General features: G+C 46.7%; 1 protein-coding gene across 3 annotated transcripts in view; it reads right to left on the minus strand.

The window, feature by feature from the left end:
* Positions 1-466: 466 nt before the first annotated feature.
* TWSG1 (twisted gastrulation BMP signaling modulator 1) overlaps positions 467-26,976 on the minus strand; it is a 91,778-nt gene continuing 65,268 nt past the window's right edge. For all 3 annotated transcript variants that reach the window (XM_063923473.1, XM_063923475.1, XM_063923474.1), the window contains exon 5: positions 467-1,781. In XM_063923473.1, coding sequence (XP_063779543.1) covers positions 1,600-1,781 — 182 coding nt within the window. In that variant the 3' untranslated portion in view covers positions 467-1,599. The remainder of the gene's footprint in view (positions 1,782-26,976) is intronic.

Consider the following 26,976-nt stretch of genomic DNA (forward strand, 5'->3'; position numbering starts at 1 on the left):
CAGGACACTTGAAGCCGATTAGGCTGTGACTTTGTGGACAAGTGTTCATCCATCTAATTAGAGGGATTGATACTGGCAATAGTTTTTAGACACGATCTATTGTGTTTTTATAGACTTTTAATCATTTGTGATGAATAAATGTGATTTCATTCATTCAGTCTGATATATTCCTACATGCTTTCTTTTCCCTTTTTTCTTTTATTTATTTTTCAATTCAAATGCTGCACCAGGATTTCATATTCTAATCTATGACCATTAAGGGTACCGGTTTATTCTACGGCTGCAAATTTTAAATCTTAAAATCTTTAATTTTAAGGAGTTTGCGCAGATATTATCCTCTTTAATATATATATATATATATATATATATATATATATATACACACACACACACACACACACACACATACATACTTATAAAAATGTAAACTGGAAGAGCAAGCAAAGAAACAAAAGAAACCGCCAAGCACAGTTTTGATTATAATTAGAAAAACAAAGGTAATTTAAAGATCATTTATATGTCTACATTTGTTCAAAAGACAGGCTAGCCTTTTTGTTGTCCATTTCAGAAGAAGTGAATGTTTTTCCGGCATCAATTTTCTTAAGGCATTTTTTTGTTTTTGTTTCAATGTCTAAATAAGTTTCTTTGTGTTCTTTGTGCACCAAACAGGCAACGTAAAATACATAGGGGGATATTCAATTTGGCCAGAAGAGACATCAGGAGTAAAAACCCCCGATGTTTCTTCGGGTGCTGCGGTCGGGCTATTTAATTAGCTCGGCCGGTAAAACCTGCTTTTTCATCCGTAAACACACAGGTTCAGTGAAACTTGTGTGTTTTCGGGTGAAATAGATCCGAAAACGTGGATGTTATCGGGCATTTTGCTTCGCCTGCCGGAGGCAGGTGAAGCAAAACCCCCGATAAGCCCCCATCGGCGATACTCATCACCCGGCACCCTTGGGGAAAATTGAATAGCCCCCATAGTCGTATAGAGAACATAGGCAACACTGATTTATATCAAGCATCTTGGAACACTAGCTGAAAGTGCAATTATATAAATTCCCCATAGTAAAGGGGGTTATTTTAGGAAAAAGATAGTATATACCTTTCAATAGACACTCTCTCTCCGACAGAAAACCCCCCAATACTATCAGTAATACAAAAGAACAAGACAGACAGGAAAGTCGTACTATCCTTGCTGACATCATGCAGGCTGCTACAGAAATTATGTTGCCTTTTTGTTGATTTAATCAGCTGATGCGGGACTATAAAGTAAGGGAACATAAAAATGGCATAGTATTCTAAAATATAATATAAAACTTACATTTTACATGTTTAGAAAAATACAATCTGCAAAACTGAAATGCTACAATCAAACATTTACATAAATTTAGACTATAAGAAAATATAAAAAACATTTGTTCAGAATTGGATTTTCTTTTCTTATGTAGTAGTTGATATTCCCCTTCTTTAAGGGTCTTGCTGCGTAAGTGAGCAGTGATAACAAGATTGCAGTATGGATCATATTTTAGTGGAATGAAAGGAGTTCTACACAGCGAGCAGTAAAAGTACTGTTGATGTGATGGTCTGGAGGGAATGCGCTTAAAACATGCAGTTCATACACTTCACTGTTTTGCTGCCATAATCGATGCACTCTGGGCCAACACATTCACAACACGCATTGTGAAACCACCGGTATTTGGATGCTCCCATAGACTCACAGGAAACCTTGCACTGATGGATAGACATACAGTCATCAAAGTATACTACCGTGCACATATGCTCTGCAAAAAAACACACGAGAGAGATAATGAAAGAGAGGTGTATTGAGGAGTTTAAAGTATAATCATCACATCTGACACAATAAATAATAATGTATTGTAAAGCTATTCGTTTACATAATGTTTGGTACTTACTGTTAAACACTTCTCTCCAAATCCATCTGAGGGACACTGCTCACCATAGGGCATGGGTTCCCAAACTGTGCGCCGCGGCTCCCTGGGGTGCCGCAGCGCTGTCACAGGGGAGCCGCAGCCTATAGTTAGCCGGAGGATGGAAGGGGAGACTGTGTGCTGCTGGAGCGGCGGCCGGGCAGCGAGTAGTCAGCCGGGCTGAGGGGAGTGCGGGCGGCAGGACAGAGCGGCCATCCAGTGTGTAGATAGCCGGGGGGAGAAGTGCGGGGGACAGGAGCATCCGTCTAGTATGTAATCAGCGGGGCGGGGGGGAGGGGAGAGGAGCGGAGCACGGGCGGCTGGAGCGGCCGTCCCGTAAGACAGTAATCAGCGGGGAGGGGGTTTCGGAGAGCGCGGCCGTCTCGAGCGGCGGTCTAGTAAGTGATCAGCAGGGGGGGGGGGGGGGGGAGCGCGAGCGGCTGGAGCGGCCATCTAGTAATAAGACAAGTAATCAGCAGGGGGGGAGTGCGGGCGGCTGGAGCTAGGTACAGCCAAAGTCAGCCGCAATGTGTAATCAGCGGTCGCTGTGGGGCGGGGGGAGGGAAGGAGAGTGCGGGATGTCTGCGGCTAGTTCATCGGCTGCAGGGGGGGGGGGATGTCACTGGTCACGGAGTCACCCGGCGGAGAGAGGGGGGAGGGATGTTGTGCTCTCAGGTGCAGGGGGGGGTAACCGATGGCTGGAGTCACCCGGCAGGGAAGGGGTAGTGTTATGCGGGATGTGTTTGTGTGCACGGGGAACTTGTGAGTGTAATCAGTGGAGAATGCGGGTGCAAGCAGGCTGGAGTGGCCAAGGAGTGCGCTGGTGTGGCCAAGAAGTGCGCTGCAGTGACCAAGGAGTGCGCTGGGTAAGGATCCTGACGGCTCATTGAAGTCCTGGCCGGCGTGACAGAGGAGCTGGCTGAAAAAGTGAGTAGAATATTAATATATGATACTGTATGTGAGATGCTGCATAGGGAAATCTATAGGAGGGGGGTGCCTGCTGTAAGTGACTTAAGGGCCTTACACACTCGGCGACCCGCCGCCGAGCTGCCCGACAGCCGATATGGCCGTCAAACGACCCGGCGGCGGAGGGGGAGGTGACTGGGGGAGTGATGTTTCTTCACTTCTCCCGTCACCCGGCTCCATAGCCCTGCATGCTAATTTGGACGAGATTGTCCATATTGGCCTGCAGGTATGAACGAGTCGGCACCAACGATGGACGAGCGCTGGGCCGCGCATCATTCATCGATGGTGCCTACACACTGAAAGATATGAACGAGTTCTCGTTCATTAATGAACGAGAATGTTCATATCGTTCAGTAAAATCTTTAAGTGTGTATGTAGGGCCCCTTTATGCGACGACAAGCTGGTAAGCAGGTGGGGGGCTGGTCTTGGTGCATGGATGCACAGGAGCCTTTTTAGATTGATTTATTTGACTGCAAAAAAAACCTGTTATTTTATACAAAGCCTGTTTTTTTTTTTTTAAATGAATGCAGGTGACCAGTGTCGCACTGCAAAAAGACATAGGGGGTCATTCCGAGTTGATCGCTAGCTACATTAATTCGCTGTGCAGCGATGAGGCTAAAAAATGGCACTTCTGCGACCCAACTACTTTAAAAAAGCGACAATTTGGTGATTATTTTGGCGTAAGGGTGCCTTGGACTAAAAAAGTTTGGGAACCACTGCCATAGGGGTTACACAGAAACATACAATGTGACAGCAGATAAGAATCACTTGGCCCATCTACTCTGCCCATTTTTTGCACCATATTTTTTTATCTCAAACCTTATTTGATCCTTATTTCTTTGTAAAGATATCCTTATGTCTATCCCATGCATGTTTAAATTGCTCTACCGTCTTCACATCTACCACCTCTGATATGAGGTATTCCACATGTCCACTACCCTTTCTGTGAAGCGCTTTTTCCTCAAATTTCTCCTGAACCTACCTCCCTCCAGTCTCAGTGCATGTACTTGTGTCCTATTAATTCTCTTCATTTGAAGAAGGTTTCCCTCCAGGACTTTGTTAAAACCCTTGATATATTGAAAGATTCTATCATGTGCCCCCCTTTCCCTTCTCTGCTCTAAACTATACATATTGAGATGTTTTAGTCTTTCTGGGTATGTTTTGTGATGTAGTACATGCACCATTTCAGCTGTCCTTTTCTGCAGCGGGGTACACTGTGTTCCACAGGGAATACATTGGGGTGTAGAGATGGATCTTGATCCAGAAGCACCAACAGGCTAAAGCTTTAGACTGTCCCAGGATGCATTGCGGGGCCTGCTCTATATAACCCCGCCTCCAGGCACTGTGAGCTCAGTTTTAGAGTTGGTGCCTGCATAAGCAGGTCACTTAACAAGAGGGGGGGCTATGCAGGCAGCCCTGAAAACGCTATTTAGAAGACTTCAAGGGCTGCAGCACTTCATATGTCAGTGTGACATTCTGTGCTGCGGCTCCATCACCTCCCCAGCAGCGTCGTATACTCCCACTGGCTCGGTTCCCAGGTACTTGCGGCGGAGACGCTACGGTTCCTAGGCACACCACCACAGATGCTCTCCTGGATCGCATGGCTGCTAATAAGGGAGGAGGTAAGAGGGTCCTCCAGGCGGGACCCACCATTAAATCGCATTCCAGTTGCGGTCTCCGGAGACAGACCGCGACACTGATGTGGACACTGTGGCCGTACAGGGACCCCACTATATCCACCAGGGCAGGGGAGCACAGGTCGGATAACACATTATCCATGTTTAATAAGGCTCCATAGTACCAGGTGGTGAGGACCAGCATAGAGGATAAGGCGCTTGACCTGTAGCCCCTCCCCCAGCTCCGGGCGCCATATACTGCTGGTGTTCCCACCCTGGAGCTGCCTCACGCTCTCCCTCACTCCCTGACAGACACTGGGCGCCATCTTCTCACAGCAGCTGCGACTCGTCTCCGGGACTGCAGAGCAAGGTCTCCTCTGTAAATCCGCCTGATTTATCAGCGCTGTGATTCTACAGACACTTAAGTATTCTACATGTCATTTTAAGACCGCGCTAGTTAAGAACAAGTGTACCTCTACCAGAATATATTGTACGAGAATAATATATATATATATATATATATATATATATATATATATATATATATATATATAAATAAAAAACACAGCACTCGACACCCCAGAAGCGGGGTGCAATGTCAGCACTAACCACTCACAGGGTGGGGTGCCTGTAGCCCATGGCCACCTACTTACAAATACACAAACAGAAAGTTCAGCACTCACCAAAGCAAGCTCACTTATTTTCACATCATCAATAAACAAATGATGGGGGTTTAGTTAAAAATTAAAACCTGGCAACTGTATCACACATAATATAAATTCAAATATACAAACAAATATAAAACCATAGCACTCGCCATCCCAGAAGCGGGGTGCAATGTCTGCACTAACCACTCATAGGGTGGGTAACTAAACCCCCATCATTTATTTATTGATGTTGTGAGGATAAGTGAGCTTGCTATGGTGAGTGCTGAATTTTCTGTTTGTATATGTATGTATGTATGTATGTATGTATGAATGTACCCATGTCACCCGTCTTGTGGTGTCATCTACTCTGTCCCCTCACTGAAGGAACCGATAGATAAGCGTGTCGAAGGATGCCTGAAGTCTATTTACTCCCTTACTGGTGCTGTACAGTGCAGTTTTATTGTCTGACTAAAATTATTATCTGCATTGTCATTGTGACTGTGTGTGCCTGTATCTGCCGTGTGGATTTCACTTTCAGTGTATCCCAGCTGTATCTATCATTGTATTCTGTACCCCAGGACTAGGTGTGTCAGGGTCTCATATATAGTGCTGCACAGTATTTACCATTAAGTGTATTCTACTGTGTACTCAGTCACATCATACCGGATTTATTTGCTGGTGTTGTGTACTGTGTACGCAGTCACATAGTACCGGATTTAGACGCTGGTGTTGTCTACTGTGTACACTGTCACATACTAGAGGATTTATTTGCAGGTATTGTACTCTGTCTGGCTGGGTTCACTACGGCTGGCCGGCGGTCGGGCTCCCGGCGACCAGCATCCCGGCGCCGGGAGCCCGACCGCCGGCTTACCGACAGCTTGGCGAGCGCAAATGAGCCCCTTGCGGGCTCGCTGCGCTCGCCACGCTACGGGCACGGTGGCGCGCTACGCGCGCCACACTATTTTATTCTCCCTCTATGGGGGTCGTGGACCCCCACGAGGGAAAATAATTGTCGGTATTCCGGCTGTCGGGCTCCCGGCGCCGGTATACTGAGCGCCGGGAGCCCGACCGCCGGCAAACAGAAGACCACCCGTCTGGCTGTATTGTACTCATACGCTCTGCAGTTACTTTCACTGAAATGTCTAACACAAAGGGCGGGAAATCCGTGGAAGCTCCTGTATCATGCAGCGCATGCGCAAGGGATTTGCCTGAGCGGGAAGCCTTGAATGATGGTCTGTGTAATATGTGCCGTACATCTACCAGTCAGTCTGCTGATCCTGTACCCAATCAGAAGCGACCTTGGGCGGCTTTCTCAAATATGCTTAATACGCATGTGACACCCCTTACGCCCTCCTGTGCCATTGCAGCCACATATTGTCCCTATGGTTAATCCGCCCTGGGCGGATACTCTGTCTACCCAGATACAAAAATGTAATCAATCTTTGGTTCGACAAAAACCTACCCCACATCCCTCTGCGGTCAAGGGGTCATCTAAGCGGGCCACCTCCTCCTCACAATCCACTAATATGTCAGATGATACTTCTAATGAGAATGGGGAGTATACTGGTCCATCAGACACTGATACAGTGTCTTCTGACGAGGAAACTACAACAAAAGTTGATGTCCCTAACCTAGTGGAGGCTATTAAGCTGATTCTACAAATCGATGATTATGTAAATCCCACTACTGCGTCTAATAAACCTGATAAATTTAAACGTCAGAAGGTAACTAAAGTAAAGTAGTCTTACCACATTCTGATCATTTGGTTGACATAAGGAACTCTGGTCTTCTCCAGGAAAGAAATTTTCCCTGTCTAAAAAGATGCTAGCTCATTATCCTCTCTCCGCTGAGATGTGTAACAAGTGGGAAAATCCACCGCCGGTGGATTCCCATGTCACCCGTCTTGTGGTGTCATCTACTCTACCTGTCACCTCACTGAAGGAACCGACAGATAAGCGTGTCGAAGGATGCCTGAAGTCTATTTACTCCCTTACTGGTGCTGTACATAGACCCACTATAGCAGCCTCCTGGGCCGCAAAAGGAATTGAATCATGGGTTCAGGCAACAGAGGAAGAGCTGCCTCAGGATATATCTGACACTGCCAGACAATATCTGTCTCATATTTTCACCACCTCCCACTACATTCAGGAGGCGACCTCTGAGGCAGGTGTAATGGCGGCCAAGGCATCGACTACGTCTACCCAGGCTCGCAGAATTCTGTGGTTGAGGTCATGGAAGGTGGACCTGAACTCCAAAAAGACCTTGGAGGTGCTCCCTTTTAAAGGGAGACATCCTGTTCAGGGAGAATCTGAATAAGATTGTAACTGACTTAGTGGCTGCTAAGACTGTGTTTCTCCCAAATACTAATCCTTCTGTACAGAAGGCAAAGAGTACCACTTTTCATTCCTTTCGACCTCAAGGGAAAGCAAAAGGTCAGGCATACCCGAGACAACCTCGTGCTCCCAAAGCCACTAAGCCCAAAGCAAAAACAATCCTGGGCTGCCCGTCAGCCTGCTTCCAAACAAGGTAAACCTGCTGCACGACGGGGCGGGCCTCCCCCTGGGGGATCCCAGGGTGGGAGGCAGACTTCTGCAATTCACCCAGGTCTGGTAAAAGACCACTTCAGATGTATGGGTGCGAGAAGTCGTCTCTCATGGGTACGCAGTCTCTTTCAAGCGACATCCCCTTCGCCAGTTCTGAACGACGGTTATCCCTTCGGACCCTTTGAAGGCACAAAGCTCTACACCTGGTTGGTCCGCAGCTATATCATGATATGTTCATCCTTTGGAACCATTAGACCTTAACCTTGACCAGACGGCATTGGTTCTCATCGATAGAGCGTCCTCTTCTACTTCCTCAACGCCCAGACCTCCTCGTTCAGGGCCCTTGTGTCTACCTGGACCTGGGCAGACTGGCTTTGATGGCGTGGCTCTTGAAGCTTCACTCCTGAGGGCTAAAGGATTCTCTGAGGCGGTTATCCAAACTATGCTAAAGGCCCGCAAACCGGCTTCTGCACGGATTTATTATAGGGTCTGGAATTCTTACTTCACCTGGTGTGCTGCTAAGAATTATGATGCTTACAAGTTTAGTACTTCCAGACTTCTGGCTTTTTTGCAACAAGGCCGGGATTTAGGACTTCGTCTGACCTCCCTCAAGATTCACATATCTGCCTTGTCGGTGTGGTTTCAGAGAAAAATTGTGTCTATTCCTGACGTTCATACATTCACTCAGGGCATACTGTGGATTCAGCCTTCCTATGTCCCTCCTGTGGCTCCATGTTGTCCTGAATGTCCTGCAAGAGTCCCCGTTTCAACCTTTTGAGTCAGTGGACCTTAAATGGCTTACGGCTAAGATCCTTTCTCTAACGTCCTAGTGGATGCTGGGGACTCCGTAAGGACCATGGGGAATAGACGGGCTCCGCAGGAGACAGGGCACTTTAAGAAAGAATTTGGATTCTGGTGTGTTCTGGCTCCTCCCTCTATGTCCCTCCTCCAGACCTCAGTTTGAATCTGTGCCCGGACGAGCTGGGTGCTACTTAGTGAGCTCTCCTGAGCTTGCTAAAAAGAAAGTATTTTGTTAGGTTTTTTATTTTCAGAGAGATCTGCTGGCAACAGACTCTCTGCTACGTGGGAGAGAAGCAGCCCTACTCACTGAAGATAGGTCCTGCTTCTTAGGCTACTGGACACCATTAGCTCCAGAGGGATCGTACACAGGATCGCACCCTTGGTCGTCCGAACCCGGAGCCACGCTGCCGTCCCCCTCGCAGAGCCGGAAGACAGAAGCCGGTGACAGAAGCAAGAAGACTTCGAAATCGGCGGCAGAAGACTCCAGTCTTCATATGAGGTAGCGCACGGCACTGCAGCTGTGCGCCATTGCTCCCACACTAAACCCACATACTCCGGTCACTGTAAGGGTGCAGGGCGCAGGGGGGGGCGCCCTGGGCAGCAATTAGAGACCTCTTTGGCAAAAGTTTGCATAATATACAGTTGGGCACTGTATATATGTATGAGCCCCCGCTAAAATTGTACATAAAAGCGGGACAGAAGCCCGCCGTCGAGGGGGCGGGGCTTCTTCCTCAGCACTCACCAGCGCCATGCTTTTTTCTCCACAGCACCGCTGAGAGGAAGCTCCCCAGTCTCTCCCCTGCAGTTACACGGTAGAAGAGGGTAAAAAGAGGGGGGGGGGGCACATAATTAGGCGCAAAAATCAATATAAACAGCAGCTACTGGGTTAATATTAAGTTACTGTGTTATTCATGGGTTAATAGCGCTGGGGTGTGTGCTGGCATACTCTCTGTCTGTCTCTCCAAAGGGCCTTATGGGGGAATTGTCTTCAGATGAGCATTCCCTGAGTGTGTGGTGTGTTGGTACGTGTGTGTCGACATGTCTGAGGTAAAAGGCTCCCCTAAAGAGGAGATGGAGCAAATGTGTGGGTGAGAGGGTGTCTCCGTCGACAACGCCGACAACTGTTTGGATATGTGTAATTAAGTGCTAAGGTGAATTTATTGCACAAAAGATTAGAGAACAGACAGGAAATCTACCCATGTCTGTCCCTATGTCGCAGAGACCTTTAGAGTCTCTCAATGCTCACTATCCAAAATAATAGACACTGATATCGACACGGAGTTTGACTCCAGTGTCGACTACGATAATGCAAAGTTACAGCCAAAATGGCAGAAAAGTATTCAATATATGATTATTGTAATAAAAGATGATTTGCATATCACTGATGACTCATCTGTCCCTGACACAAGGGTACACATGTTTAAGGGGAAGAAAGCTGAGGTAAATTTCCCTCCTCTCATGAGGAAAAAGAGCGGGAATCTCCAGACAAGAGACTGCAGTTTCCCACAAAGGATTCTCAGGCAGTATCCTTTCCCCACCAGGGCCAGGATATGATGGGAATCTTCCCCTAGGGTGTCACGTTTGCCCAAAAGGTAGCCCTGACGTAACAGCTATTCTCAGGGATCCTGCAGATAGCGTGCACATTCTGGTACACTACTCAGACCGGCGATTGTGTCGGCATGGGTTTATAGCGCTGTGGCAGCGCGGACAGGTACCTTATCAGCAGAGACTGAGACCCTAGTATGCATATAGATATATATATATATATGTATATATATAGAGATATATATATATATTAAAGATGCTGTCTTAAGAGATATGTATATATAAAACATGCCCAAAGAGACATGAGTATACTGGGTCCTAGATTCAAAGCTATGTCGATTTCTGCTTAACGTGTCCTGTAGAATATGCAATGGACAGATGATGCCGACTTAAGAGGCATATGGAAGGCTGAGGATTGTGTGGAGAAGGGTTCTCGGACCTGGTCTCCACAGCTATAGCTGGTAATTCTGATATTTTGCCTTATATTCCTGCACAGCCCAGGAAAGCAAGACATTATCAAATGCAGCCTTTCGAATAAAGAAACAAGAAAGTCCGAGGTGCGTCCTTTCTTGCCAGAGGCGGGGGCAGAGGGAAGAAGCTGCACAACACAGCTAGTTCCCAGGAACAGAAGTCCTCCCCGGCCTCTACAAAAATCCACCGCATGTCGCTGGGGCTCCACAGGCGGAGCTAGGCCCGGTGGGGGCACGCCTTTGTAAGTTCAGCCACAAGTGGGTTCACTCCCTGTTAGATCCCTGGGCAATAGATATTGTGTCTCAGGGATACAAGCTGGACTTTGAGAAGATGCCCCCTCACCGACGGCCCTGCCGGCTTCCCCCCACGAGAGGGAAACAGTGTTAACTGCAATTCACAAATTGTATCTACAACAGGTGGTGGTCAAGGTTCCCCTCCTTCAACAAGGAGGGGGGTATTATTCGACCATGTTGTAGTCCCGAAACCAGACGGTTCGGTCAGACCCATATTGAATTTAAAATCCCTGAACATATACCTGAAAAGGTTCAAGTTCAAGATGGAATCGCTAAGAGCGGTCATTGCAAGCCTGGAAGGAGGGGGGACTTTATGGCGTCTCTGGACATAAAGGATGCATACCTTTATGTCCCCATTTATCCACCTTATCAGGCGTACCTCAGATTTGTGGTACAGGATTGTCATTACCAATTCCAGACGTTGCCGTTTGGTCTCTCCACGGCACCGAGAATATTTACCAAGGTAATGGCGGAAATGATGGTGCTCCTGCGAAAGCAAGGGGTCACAATTATCCCATACTTGGACGATCTCCTCATAAAAGGCGAGGTCCAGAGAGCAGTTGCTGATCAGCGTAGCACGCTCTCGGGAAGTGTTACAACAGCACGGCTGGATTCTAAATATCCCAAAGTCACAGTTGATTCCTACGACTCGTCTGCCCTTCCTGGGCATGATTCTGGACACAGACCAGAAGAGGGTCTATCTCCCGATGGAAAAGGCTCAGGAGCTCATGACATTGGTCAGAGGCCTATTAAAACCAAAACAGGTGTCGGTGCATCACTGCACGCGAGTCCTGGGAAAGATGGTGGCATCATACGAGGCCATTCCCTTCGGCAGGTTCCATGCGAGGACCTTTCAAGGGGATCTGTTGGACAAGTGGTCCGGATCACATCTACAGATGCATCGGGTGATCACCCTATTCCCCAGGGCCAGGGTGTCTCTCCTGTGGTGGCTGCAGAGTGCTCACCTTCTAGAGGGCCGCAGATTCGGCATTCAGGACTGGGTCCTGGTGGCCACGGATGCAAGCCTCCGAGGGTGGGGGGCAGTCACACAGGGAAGAAATTTCCAAGGTCTGTGGCCGAGTCAGGAGACTTGTCTTCACATCAATATCCTGGAACTAAGGGCCATATACAACGCCCTAAGTCAAGCGGAGACCCTGCTTCGCGGCCAATCGGTGCTGATTCCGTCAGACAACATCACCGTAGTGGCTCATGTAAACCGCCAAGGCGGCACAAGGAGCAGGGTGGCGATGGCGGAAGCCACCAGAATTCTTCGCTGGGGGGAGAATCACGTAAGAGCACTGTCAGCAGTGTTCATTCCGGGAGTGGACAACTGGGAAGCAGACTTCCTCAGCAGGCACGACCTCCACCCGGGAGAGTGGGGACTTCATCAAGAAGTCTTCACGCAGTTTGCAAGGCGGTGGGAACTGCCACAGGTGGACATGATGGCATCCCGCCTCAACAAAAAGCTACAGAGATATTGCGCCAGGTCAAGAAACCCTCAGGCGATAGCTGTAGACGCACTAGTGACACCGTGTGTGTTCCAGTCGGTTTATGTATTTCCTCCTCTTCCTCTCATACCAAAGGTGCTGAGAATCATAAGAAAAGAGGAGTGAGAACAATACTCATTGTTCCGGATTGACCAAGAAGGACTTGGTATCCGGATCTGCAAGAAATGCTCACAGAGGACCCATGGCCTCTACCTCTAAGACAGGACTTGCTGCAACAGGGGCCCTGTCTGTTCCAAGACTTACCGCGGCTGCGTTTGACGGCATGGCGGTTGAACGCCGGATCCTAGCAGAAAAAGGCTTTCCGGATGAGGTTATTCCTACGCTAATAAAGGCTAGGAAGGACGTGACGGCTAAACAATATCACCGTATATGGCGAAAATATGTTGCTTGGTGTGAGGCCAGGAATGCCCCTACGGAGGAATTCCAGCTGGGCCGTTTCCTTCACTTCCTACAGTCGGGAGTGACTTTGGGCCTGAAATTGGGTTCCATTAAGGTCCAGATTTTGTCTCTATCCATTTTCTTTCAAAAAGAACTGGCTTCTCTTCCTGAAGTCCAGACGTTTGTAAAGGGAGTGCTGCATATTCAGCCCCCTTTTGTGCCTCCAGTGGCACCTTGGGATCTTAACGTGGTGTTGAGTTTCCTGAAGTCACACTGGTTTGAGCCACTCAAAACCGTGGAGTTAAAATTTCTCACGTGGAAGGTGGTCATGCTATTAGCCTGGGCGTCAGCTAGGCGTGTGTCAGAATTAGCGGCTTTGTCACATAAAAGCCCCTTTCTGGTTTTCCATATGGACAGGGCAGAATTACGGACCCGTCCACAATTTCTGCAAAAAGTGGTGTCATCCTTTCATATGAACCAACCTATTGTGGTGCCTGTGGCTACTCGTGATTTGGAGGATTCCGAGTTACTAGATGTGGTCAGGGCTTTGAAGGTTTATGTAGCCAGAACGGCTAGAGTCAGGAAAACTGAGTCGTTGTTTATCCTGTAACCCAACAAGGCTGGGTGCTCCTGCTTCAAAGCAAACTATTGCTCGCTGGATCTGTAACACGATTCAGCAGGCTCATTCTGCGGCTGGATTGCCGCTTCCAAAAGGTGAGCTCTTCTTGGGCGGCTGCCCGGGGGGGTCTCGGCATTACAGCTTTGATGAGCAGCTACTTGGTCAGGTTCGAACACTTTTGCAAAGTTTTACAAGTTTGATACCCTGGCTGAGGAGGACCTTGTGTTTGCTCATTCGGTGCTGCAGAGTCATCCGCACTCTCCCGCCCGTTTGGGAGCTTTGGTATAATCCCCATGGTCCTTACGGAGTCCCCAGCATCCACTAGGACGTCAGAGAAAATAAGATTTTACTTACCGGTAAATCTATTTCTCGTAGTCCGTAGTGGATGCTGGGCGCCCGTCCCAAGTGCGGACTTCTTCTGCAATACTTGTATATAGTTATTGCTTAAATAAGGGTTATGTTTGGTTGCATCAGGGTTGATCTGATGCTCCGTTGTTGTTCATACTGTTAACTGGGTAAGTTTATCACAAGTTATACGGTGTGATTGGTGTGACTGGTATGAGTGTTGCCCTGGATTCCAAAATCCTTTCCTTGTACTGTCCGCTCTTCCGGGCACAGTTTCTCTAACTGAGGTCTGGAGGAGGGACATAGAGGGAGGAGCCAGAACACACGAGAATCCAAAATCTTTCTTAAAGTGCCCTGTCTCCTGCGGAGCCCGTCTATTCCCCATGGTCCTTACGGAGTCCCCAGCATCCACTACGGACTACGAGAAATAGATTTACCGGTAAGTAAAATCTTATTTTTCTTATTGGCTATTGCCTCTGCCAGAAGGGTGTCAGACTTAGGCGCTTTGTCCTGTCGTCCGTCCTTTTTGATATTTTATCATGACTGCGCAGTTCTGCGAACTCGTCCCGTTTTTTTTTTTCCTAAGGTGGTGTCATCTTTTCACCTTAACCAAGAGATTGTGGTTCCGGCCTTCATCTCTTCTGACTTGTCCTCCAAAAATCAGTCTGTGGATGTGATAAGGGATCTCCGTGTTTATGTGGAGAGGACTGCCTCTATCCGGAGGTCAGATACCCTTTTTGTATTTTTTGGTTTCCACAAACGTGGCTGGCCTGCGAATAAGCAAACCTTGACCAGATGGATTAGAATGGTGATTGCGCAAGCTTATGCACAGGCTGGGCTCCTGCTGCTATTAAGTCCCATTCTACTCTGTCTGTTGGACCTTCTTGGGCGGCCCGCTGTGGCGCGTCCGCAGAACAATTGTGCGAGGCGGCTACGTGGTCCTCAGTGAACACACATTAAGCAGTACGGAGGATGTAATGGTTAGCATTACTCCCTCACAGCAAGGAGGAGATGGGTTCGAATCCCACCATGGCCCTAAATGTGCGGAGTTTGTATATTCTCCCCGTACTTGTATGGGTTTTCTCCAGGTACTCCGGTTTCCTCCCACAATCCAAAAATATACTGGTAGGTTAATTGGCTTCCAACAAAATTAACTCTAGCGTGAATTTGTGTACATGTGATAGGGAATATAGATTGTAAGTTCCACTGTGGCAGGGACTGATGTAAATGAGCAAATATTCTCTGTAACGCGCTGCGGAATATGTGTGCGCTATATAAATAACTGGTAATAAATACTAAATAAATTGGGTTCTATGCCTTTGATATATCTGCCTCCCATGATGCTTCCTTTGGACGCCGGGTTCTCATACCCACTAAGGTGCGTCCCCATCCCTTGAGGAACTGCTTTAGGACATCCCCGATGTATTCCCTGTGGAACACAGTGTACCCAGATGCAGAAAAGGAGATTTATGGTAGACTTACCATGGTTAAATCTCTTTCTGCAAGATACACTGGGTTCCACAGGGCGCCCATCCTGACGCACTTAGTTTCTTTGAGTTTGTATGGCATTAGCCGCTGGTCCCTTCTCCTGTCGTGAGAACGTGGTTCCTATGTGACTAACATCTGCCTTCTCTTTTACCTGCTTCCGCATTGGACTAGTTAACTAAAACTGAGCTCACAGTGCCTGGAGGCGGGATTATATAGAAGAGGCACCCGCATTGCATCCTGGAACAGTCTAAAGCTTTAGCCTGTTGGTACCTCTGGATCAAGATCCATCTCTACACCCTGATGTATTCCCTGTGGATCCCAATGTACCTCGCAGAGAGAGATTTAACCATGGTAAGTCTACCATAAATCTCCTTTTTTGTACAGTCTCAAATGTATTAATATACTTCTGAAGATATGGCCTCCAAAATTGAACACAGTATTCTAGATGAGGGCGTACCAATGACCTATACAGTGGCATTATTACTTCTTTCTTTCTGCTACCGATTCCTCTACCAATGCAGCCAAGCATCTGTCTAGCCTTCCTCATAGTTGGAGTTAGGGCTTCAGGAACAAGCATTTAAATAGGATTTTAATACCTACCGGTAAATCCTTTTCTCCTAGTCCGTAGAGGATGCTGGGGACTCCAAAAGGACCATGGGGTATAGACGGGATCCGCAGGAGACATGGGCACACTAAGACTTTGAATGGGTGTGAACTGGCTCCTCCCTCTATGCCCCTCCTCCAGACCTCAGTTATGGGAATTGTGCCCAGGGAGACGGACATTTCGAGGAAAAGGATTTTTGTTACACTAAGGGTGAGACACATACCAGCTCACACCACAAACACACCGTACAACTGGATTAGCAGGAAAACCAGATAACAGTATGAACGAAAAACAGCAAAAGCTGAACATAACCGATACACAACCTTCGTGTAACCGAAAACAACAACTAACAATACAACTGCAAGTAACAGTCCGCACTGGGATGGGCGCCCAGCATCCTCTACGGACTAGGAGAAAAGGATTTACCGGTAGGTATTAAAATCCTATTTTCTCTTACGTCCTAGAGGATGCTGGGGACTCCAAACGGACCATGGGGTCTATACCAAAGCTCCAGACCGGGTGGGAGAGTGCGGACGACTCTGCAGCACCGATTGAGCAAACATGAGGTCCTCATCAGCCAGAGTATCAAACTTATAGAACTTAGCAAAAGTGTTTGAACCCGACCATGTAGCTGCTCTGCAAAGTTGAAGTGCCGAGACCCCTCGGGCAGCCGCCCAAGATGAGCCCACCTTCCTGGTAGAATGGGCCTTCACTGACTTCGGCAACGGCAATCCGGCCGTAGAATGAGTGTGCTGAATCATATTACAAATCCAGCATGCAATAGTCTGCTTGGAAGCAGGATTTCCAATCTTGTTGGAAGCATACAGGACAAACAGAGCCTCCGTTTTCCTAACAAGAGCCGTTCTGGCGACATAAATTTTCAAAGCTCTTACGACATCGAGAGATATTGGCACAGTCACGGTATCCGTAGATACAGGCACCACAATAGGTTGATTTATGTGAAACGAAGAAACCACCTTCGGCAGAAATTGTTGACGAGTCCTCAATTCCGCTCTATCCACATGGAAAATCAAATATGGGCTCTTGTGAGACAAAGCCGCCAATTCAGACACCCGTCTGGCGGATGCCAAGGCCAAAAGCATGACCACTTTCCAAGTGAGTAATTTCAACTCAACCTTCCGCAAAGGTTCAAACCAGTGAGACATAAGAAATTGTAACACCACGTCAAGATCCCACGGTGCCACGGGTGGCAAAAACGGAGGATGGATATGCAGCACTCCCTTCACGAAAGTCTGAACTTCAGGAAGGGCGGCCAATTCTTTTTGAAAGAAAACAGATAACTCCGAAATCTGCACTTTGATGGAACCCAATTTCAGGCCTGCATCCACGCCTGCCTGCAAAAAATGGAGGAAACGACCCAGCTGAAACTCCTCCGTAGGAGCTTTCTTGGCTTCACACCACAACACATATTTTCTCCAAATACGGTGATACTGCTTCGCCGTGACCTCCTTTCTAGACTTAAGGAGAGTGTGGATGACTTCCCTGGGAATACCTTTCCGAGCTAGGATTTGGCGTTTAACCTCCACGCCGTCAAACGCAGCCGCGGTAAGTCTTGAAAAACGCACGGCCCCTGCATTAACAGGTCCCCTCTGAGAGGAAGCGGCCTAGGATCTTCTATGAGCAATTCCTGAAGATCCGGATACCAGGCCCTCCGTGGACAATCTGGAACGTTGAGCACTGCCGGAACCCTCGTTTCGTCTTATGATCCTCAACACTTTTGGAATGAGAGGAAGTGGAGGGAACACATACACCGACTGAAACACCCACGGAGTTACCAGTTCGTCCACTGCACTGGCTTGGGGGTCCCTTGACCTGGAACAATACCTCGGAAGCTTCTTGTTGAGGCGAGACGCCATCATGTCTATTTGAGGAATCCCCCAACGCCTTGTCACTTCTGCAAATACCTCTTGATGAAGAGCCCACTCTCCTGGGTGGAGATCGTGTCTGCTGAGGAAGTCTGCTTCCCAGTTGTCCACGCCCGGAAGGAAGACTGCTGACAGAGCGCTCATGTGCTTTTCCGCCCAGCGCAGAACTCTTGTGGCCTCCGCCATTGCCGCTTTACTCTTTGTTCCACCCTGGCGGTTTACGTACGCCACCGTTGTTACATTGTCCGACTGAATCAGGACAGGTAGACCTCGAAGAAGGTGTTCCGCTTGCAGAAGGCCGTTGTAAATGGCTCATAACTCCAGAACGTTTATGTGGAGACAAGTTTCCTGGCTTGACCATTTTCCCTGGAAACTTCTTCCTTGTGTGACTGCTCCCCAGCCTCGGAGACTTGCATCCGTGGTCAGCAGGACCCAATCCTGGATCCCGAACCTTCGTCCCTCTAAAAGGTGAGAACTTTGCAGCCACCACAGGAGAGAAATTCTGGTCCTGGAAGATAGACTTATTTTCCGGTGCATGTGCAGGTGAGACCCGGACCATTTGTCCAGCAGGTCCCACTGAAACACCCGGGCATGAAACCTGCCAAACGGAATGGCTTTGTAAGCCGCAACCATCTTCCCTAACACTCGAGTGCATTGATGAATCGACACTCTTGCCAGTTTCAGAATCTCCTTGACCATGCACTGGATTTCCAGAGCTTTTTCCGCTGGAAGAATCACTCTCTGCAGTCCCGTGTCCAGGATCATGCCCAAGAAAGGCAGCCGAGTTGTCGGAATCAACTGGGACTTTGGCAAATTTAGAATCCAACCATGATGTTGCAGAACAGTCAGGGAGAGCTCCACATTTCTTAGCAACTGCTCCTTCGATCTCGCCTTTATCAGGAGATCGTCCAAGTACGGGATAATTGTGACACCCTGCTTGCGTAGGAGTACCATAATTTCCGCCATAACTTTGGTGAAGACCCTCGGGGCCGTGGAAAGCCCAAACGGCAACGTCTGAAATTGGTAATGAGAATCCTGCACCGCAAATCTCAGGAAAGCATGATGTGGAGGATATATCGGGAAGTGTAAGTAGGCATCTTTTATGTCGACTGACGCCATAAAATCCCCCCCTTCTAGACTGGAAATCACCGCTCAAAGAGATTCCATCTTGAACTTGAAAGTTTTCAAATACAGATTGAGGGATTTTAGGTTCAGGATCGGTCTGACCGAACCGTCCAGCTTTGGCACGACAAAGAGGCTCGAATAGAACCCTTCTCCCCGTTGGGACGGGGGAACCGGGACAATGACACTCTGTTGACGCAGCTTTTGTATCGCAGCATTTATTACTTCCCATTCTGGGATAGAAACTGGCAAGGCTGATTTGAAACTCCAGTTTGTACCCTTGGGACACTGTGTCTAAGACCCAAGGATCTAGGCCCGATTGAAACCAGACCTGACTGAAGAGTCGGAGACGGGCCCCCACCGGCATGGACTCCCGTAGGGGAGCCCCAGCGTCATGCGCTGGACTTGGCAGAGGCCGGGGAGGACTTTTGGTCCTGGGCGCCAGACACCGCAGGCGACCTTTTTCCCCTTCCTCTACCTTTTGAAGCGAGGAAGGACGAGCCCCTTCCTTTTTTGTATTTATTAGGCCGAAAGGACTGCATCTGATAATAGGGTGCCTTTTTCTGTTGTGCGGGAACATAAGGAAGAAAAGATGACTTACCCGCTGTAGCGGTAGACACCAGGTCAGCGAGGCCGTCACCAAACAAGACACTACCTTTATAAGGGAGAGCTTCCATAGCTTTCTTGGAGTCGGCATCAGCATTCCATTGATGAATCCACAGTGCTCTCCTGGACGAGACTGCCATGGCATTGGCCCTTGATCCCAAGAGGCCAATATACCTCGCCGCATCCTTTAGGTAAGCTGCAGCGTCCATGATATAACCGAGAGTCAAAAGAATGTTATCCCTATCTAGGGTATCCATGTCAGATGCCAAATTATCAGCCCACTTAGCAATAGCACTACTCACCCATGCCGACGCCACGGCAGGTCTGAGGAGTGCCCCCGTAGTGACATAAATGGCCTTTAATGTCGTTTCCTGCTTACGATCCGCAGGATCCTTGAGGGCAGCAGTGTCAGGAGACGGAAGCGCCATTTTCTTGGACAGCCGGGACAGAGCTTTGTCCACATTGGGAGATGACTCCCACTTTTCCCTGTCGTCAGAGGGGAAAGGAAATGCCATAAAAATTATCTTGGGAATCTGCCACCTTTCGTCAGGTGACTCCCAAGCCTTTACACAAAGAGCGTTCAGTTGATGAGAGGGGAGAAACGTCACCTCTGGCTTTTTCCCTTTAAATAAACAAACCCTTCTATCTGGAACAGGAGGCACCTCAGAAATATGTAAAACATCTTTAATAGCCACAATCATGTACTGAATACTCTTAACCAATTTTGGATGTAAACTGGCCTCACTAAAGTCGACACTGGAATCAGAGTCCGTGTCGGTATTCGTATCTGCCATCTGGGTAAATGAACGTTTCTGTGACCCTGAGGGGGCCTGCACCTGAGACAAGACATCCTCCATGGATTTTCTCCACGTTTGTGTCTGAGAATCAGATATATCCAGCCTCTTAGACAAAAAAGCCACATTTGCATTCAATGTACTCAACATATTCACCCAATCAGCAGTCGGCGGTGCCGACAGAGTCACTCCCAAATCCTTCTCTGCGCCCCCAGTAACTTCCTCCGGGGAGGAGCACTCAGCCTCAGACATGTCGACACACACACACTCACACTGGCAATAGGGGACAGACCCACAGGGAAGCCTGTTAGAGAGAACACAGAGGGAGTATACCAGCTCACACCCCAGCGCCCATATACTACTAAAAAATAATATATGATCACTGCGCTGTTTTATATACATATATATAGCACCAATTGACTGTGCCCCCCCCCCCCCCCCCCCCCGTTTTGTTCCCTGTACTTGTTAAGGAGAGTGGAGGTCCGGGCCAGCGTCTCTGCATGCACTGTGAAGAGAGAAAAATGGCGCTGGTAATCTATGCGGGCTAAGCCACGCCCCCACCCGGCGCGCTGTAGTCCCGCTCAAATTAAAAAATTATACTGGCGGGGGTTATATATTTAGTGGCCGATAATATGCTCTTTGCCAGTGAAAATCTCCAGTAACCTGCTGCCCAGGGCACCCCCCCTGCACCCTGTGAGTGCCGTTGGTGTGTGTGTGGGAGTATGGAGCGCAGCGCGACCACTGCGCTGTACCTCCGTTACCGAAGTCTTCTGCCGTCACTGAAGTCTTCTGTCTTCTGTATACTCACCTGGCTTCTTTCTTTTGGCTTCTGTGAGGGGGTTGACAGCACGGCTCCAGGAACAAGCAGCTAGGCGCACCAAGTGATCGAACCCTCTGGAGCTAATGGTGTCCAGTAGTCTAAGAAGCAGAGCCCTTAACTCAGAAGAAGTAGGTCTGACTTCTTTCCCCTCACTCCCACGAAGCAGAGAGCCTGTAGCCAGCAGGTCTCCCTGAAAATAAAAAACCTAACAAAAGTCTTTTCAGAGAAACTCAGGAGAGCTCCCCTAGTGAGTGTCCAGTCTCTCTGGGCACAGAATCTAACTGAGGTCTGGAGGAGGGGCATAGAGGGAGGAGCCAGTTCACACCCATTCAAAGTCTTATAGTGTGCCCATGTCTCCTGCGGATCCCGTCTATACCCCATGGTCCTTTTGGAGTCCCCAGCATCCTCTAGGACGTAAGAGAAATTAGGATAATTATTCTTTTCCCCTACAACCCTTTACCAGATTGTTTTTGAATCCTTCAAAGGATAAGGTGTAGACTAGAATAGAGAGACAGACTAGAATCTCATAGAAGAAAAGCGATTGGAAGGCAATGCAGTGTTCCTCAGATGGACTTGGAGAAAATTATTTGGAAAGTAACAAAAAAGAATGTGAAGACTGGCAAACACATGGCTGCTCAACACAGCTGCTCGGTTGAGGCTCCATGCCAAACTATCCATGAAGCACCAACTGAATGAGCAGAGATCTTGGAAGGAGCAGGCTGCCCAGCTATAGTATAATCTTGCTGAGCAGTTGACAATTCAATCTGTTTCGATGCTGTTCAACCCTTCTTCTGTGCTTGATATAAAACTGGTCTTTCTTGCACAGTTTGGCTGTTCTCTTTATGTAAATATTTAACGTCCGTATTACATACAGTAGAACGAGCTGTCTGTCTTCAATTGAAGACTCTGAAAACTGAAAAATGGGAATGATAATTTCCTGATGAATCTAAAAATTGGATCCAACCTTAGGATACAACTACGAACTAGGCATTGTGGAATATAAAAAAAAAGGAGGATCTGCATAACATAGCCCCTAACTTTTCCAATTCGTCTTGCTTATAAGAGAGCTAATAATAAAAAAAACTAAAAAACAAACAAACATTTTTTTCAAGTCTGCCAATGCCAAATCAACTACTGTATCTCCAAAAGGTTAAAATGGTGGAAGTTGAAGAACTGAATGGACAAGGTTAAGGTCTAATGGTTCCAAAGGATGAACATATCATGATATAGCTGCAGACCAAAGTTCCCTGCAACTGAAGATGCAGGACTACTGCACCCAAACATAATCTGTTGTGACAACTGTACAGTTTTTTATGGAGAAGGACCTTGGTTAAAAAAATTCCCTTTTTCAACCACCATCTGACAGCTTGGCATGTACCTTTAGATAAATTGATTATCTGCAAGTCTAGGTGATGATTCTGAATGGATCCCAACCAATTCTTCAGAGGGTTGATCTGGAATATTTGTGAGTGAAGTCTGAACTGATCTCTTGCAACATGGGAAATTACTTTTGCATCCACTAGGGATGCTATTGACCGAGAAATACGGTCTCTTTGCAATGGAATCATTGTGCTGCTGCATCCTATGTCTGTCATGCATTATGTTCAGCTGAGGTTTTAAGTACTTCTTGACCCTGTATTTCCATTTTTTTTGGTGCCCTTTTGCTTACTTCTACATGACTTAAAGGGCAACTTTACTAACTTCCCCTGAAGCTTGTTTGTGAAAGATATCCCCTTTCTTCCTCAAAATGAACTTAATCAGGGCCCTCTAGCGAGAGATCTAGTAGCTGCATGCCCGCTGACCAAGACCTAAGCCAAACTGTACCCCATGCATGATTCTATGGAAGCAGCATCCAATGAAGCTTCTTCCACATATTCAGAGAAGTCATGTTTATCTGCTCAGTTATAGCGAACAGTCTGTGGCCGACCCACCTAATTGTCCTCTGCTAAGGCTTCTGCCCATTTTTCTATGGCTTTTAACACACACATGCTGTCATCAAAACAGGCCTCAGTGCTCCTGTGGAGTCCACATCATTTTATCCTTACTATAAGATGCTGCCATCTTTGCTACTTTGAGGGAAGGAGCATGTATACTGGACACAACATAATAATGTGCACACTACCGACTCCCTAAAGCGGTGTACACATATCGGATATTGGCCCTCATTCCGAGTTGTTAGCTCGCAAGCTGCTTTTAGCAGCATTGCACACGCTAAGCCGCTGCCTACTGGGAGTGAATCTTAGCTTAGCAAAATTGCGAACGAAAGATTCTCAAAATTGCGAATAGAAATTTCTTTGCAGTTTGAGTAGCTCGATACTTAATCTGCCACTGCGATCAGTTCAGTCAGTTTCGTTCCTGGTTTGACGTCACAAACACACCCAGCGTTCGCCCAGACACTCCCCCGTTTCTCCAGCCACTCCCGCGTTTTTCCCAGAAACGGTAGCGTTTTTTCACACACACCCATAAAACGGCCAGTTTCCGCCCAGAAACACCCACTTCCTGTTAATCACACTACGATCACCAGAACGAAGAAAAAACCTCGTAATGCCGTGAGTAAAATACCAAACTTCTTAGCAAATTTACTTGGCGCAGTCGCAGTGTGAACATTGCGCATGCGCAATTAGCGGAAAATCGCTGCGATGCGAAGAAAATTACCGAGCGAACAACTCGGAATGAGGGCCATTGTGCAAGGGATCACAAAGTCCAGTGTATAGTATGTACTCTCAAATCCACCCAATTCATTGTTTGATAAACTGTGTTGTCGCACTGTCCTATTGGATGTGCTGCATTTCCAGTGGGATGATTCCACAGCCAAAGTGATGTAGTTACACGCAGCATGTAAAAATACAGCAGTGCCGTAATAAAGCTTATTGTGCAGTGTGTGCAGAGGAGCAACGTATCAATTCATCTCATCACTACAACACATCGCCAGCAGGTGTGTAACCAGCTTAACTCCAACCCTCTGGGTGAGAAGTGTCCCTCCGATGGAGGAGAAATTGTTTTTTTTTTTTTAAAGAAAAGATTTGGAAACGCACCAAAAGGAAAAAAAAAAATCCAATGAACAAAATAGACAAAACATACATAAATTACCACATTCATATCCCATATTTGACAGCTGCAAATACAGTAATTTGATTATTTTTCTAAATCCCCCGGGCGGTGCAGGACTTTGTGCGAGTCTGCCCGATTTTTTAAAGTGGCAATCATTTACACAGCAAAAGCAATCTGTTTTTAAAAATACGGGCAAACCTGGTGGGTATGGGTCGTTGGGTCAACTCAACTAAGGTCGGCAGTCATTAGGTCGACCACTGAAGGTCGACATGCATTAGGTCCACATGGACAATAGGTCAACATGGTCATTAGGTCGACATGTGTTTTTGGACTTTTTTGTTGTAGTTTTCTTCGTAAAGTGACGGGGAACCCCAATTAGTACACCGATTCGCTCGCCATGCTTCAGGCAAGGTGCCTCGCTCCACTACCGCTGCGCTCGGCACAGGCTACCGTTCCCAATTGTAGTCCACATGGATCGTAAAGTATGAAAAAGTAAAAAAAATTGACAATTTTTTTTAAAAAAACCTCATGTCGACCTTTTGACCTAGTACATGTTGACCTAATGACCATGTCGACCTAATGCATGTCGACCTAATGACTGTAGACCTAAGTTGTGTCGACCTAACGACCATATCCCAACCTGGTTTTGCCATGTAAATGATTGGTGCTTTAAACATACTGGCAGCCTTGCACAAGTCCCGCACAGACTGCAATTCACAGGCTTAAATTCCATCTCACATCTTGATACTTATAATCACTGAGTTTCTAGATTTTTTAATCCTGGTTTCTAGGGGATGGCATCTTATTAGTGGTTGCACATATGTGAGCCTTTCACCCCAAGGGGGTCCAGAAAAGTTATATTTTTCGTCCATGTTTCTATTTTCTACCTGCATTCTAGTTTGTCTGTACAATAAAATATCTGCCTGGTTTAAATCCAGAAAAAAACAAAATCTACAGTCTAGAAATTGTGATATGCCAGAGCACCTAATAGAGTAGAAAACAAATTCCATTTTTCTGAGCAACATTTCTCCTTTAAGCCTCTGAAGCAGTGTAGTTTGCTTGCTACTCACTAACGGCATTCATATGAAAAATAAGGGCGTGAGGTGACTTGGCAACAAAACAAACACAAAATTAAAAAAAACACAGCAATTAAATATAAAATAGTGACTGGAAAATATGACAAAGACCCAAGCCAAGACACTTGGCAAACCATAAATACTGTGGGTGGCTGACACACAACTTGCTGAGCTTATGTATAGATTTAAAAAAAAAAAAAAAAAAAAAAAAAACACAAAACAATTGATGTGCAGTATAAGTTTTAACAGCTTCCTTAACAAAAACATTTATTTTTCCTTCTCCAGCCCCATTCTGCAGGAAGTTCCCTTCTGACACTTCTGCAATGTTTGTTCTTCAACTACATCACCTCCGGAGTACTAGTTCAGATTCACTGGGTTATATTAGGACAATCTGAATAGACATCTGCACAGCCAAGCTCAAGGAGGTCAAATTTGGTAGAGAAGAGATAAATTCAACATACCAGTTATTAGTCATAAGCAAACACCAGGCTCTCAAAGAAAACACTGCTTAAATAGTGTATGAATAGTGATACTTGTAAAGTGCTGGACAATGCTAGGCAAATGAAAAACCACACATTATAAAATGTTTGACACACCGTAGGGCAGAGGTTCCCAAACTGTGTGCCGTGGCTCCCTGGGGTGCCTCGGGACACTTGCAGGGGTGCCCTGGGTTGGTGGTCCAGGACCAATTCAAATTATTCATGGTCAATATAATAGGCAAAACCAGTGCTGGTGGCTGCCAGTCATAAAATATGTGGCCAAACAGAAGCAAATCTTGTCCCTCACCACATAACTGACCCTAATAATGACATATAAACGCAATCTACTTAATGTAATATTTCTTTCTAAATGTCTCAATAAGAAATTTTTGGCCTAGGGGTGCCGTGAAAAACAATTCTGATATTCTAGGGCGCCGTGATTCAAAAAAGTTTGGAAACCACTGCTGTAGGGGTTCACCATAAGGCTATATATTTGCTTCCCCTTGAAATGGTTTATGGTATTAAGAAAAAAAATTATCAACTCTAATTTTACTACGTACATGATGTGGTCAACACAGCTAGTGTCAGGGTACGGGACCACTTTCTGAGTGGCAGGAGCAGTGTGACCAGGTTTAACCTGCCCTTACTGAACTACTTTCTTACAGATGTGCAACAGTCTCATTAAAATGTTTTATAGAAAATGTTTTTCTGGAATTGCTACTTGGAGCAGATGCTCTCTTTACCCAACACCCATCTGCTTTTATCCAATGTATTCTCCAGGCCTTAGTAGTGAGTATTGTTGAGACAGTGTGTTGTATGTCACCTAATACACAACACCAAAGAATGAAGCGCTGTCCAGATCAGTAAATTTTTAAAACATAGAACATTTAATATACATTACACACAAAACATTAAACACACGGCCGGTGTATACCAATTAAAATAACATAAAAATATATAGATCCTAGTGGCCACTCCTGAATCAATTAACTTAATTGCTACACTAATGATTAGCAACATGCAGTAACATTTAGCCAACAGTTCATAGCATTTATATTTGCCAGATATAGATGGTAAAGCTTGAAGATGTTAGAAGCTCAAGAAGCACCAATGGTTAATAGCATTTATGTTTGCCAGATATAGATGGTAAAGCTTGAAGATGTTAGAAGCTCAAAAAGCACCAATGGTTAATACCATATAGCAATATTTAACTGACAGTTCATAGCATTTGTCAGATGATGAATAAGCTTGAAGATGTTATAAGTTCAAAGCATATACAGTCATGCAACTTGTTAGTAGCAGAAATTATAAATATTAGTGGTCTCTGTGTAGTCTCTTTTCAGAGATTATCATTATACTCAACAGTCCAGCGTGGCCACGCTATATAATT

Source organism: Pseudophryne corroboree, chromosome 5 (genome assembly GCF_028390025.1).
Source record: "Pseudophryne corroboree isolate aPseCor3 chromosome 5, aPseCor3.hap2, whole genome shotgun sequence".
Classification (NCBI taxonomy): Eukaryota; Metazoa; Chordata; class Amphibia; order Anura; family Myobatrachidae; genus Pseudophryne; species Pseudophryne corroboree.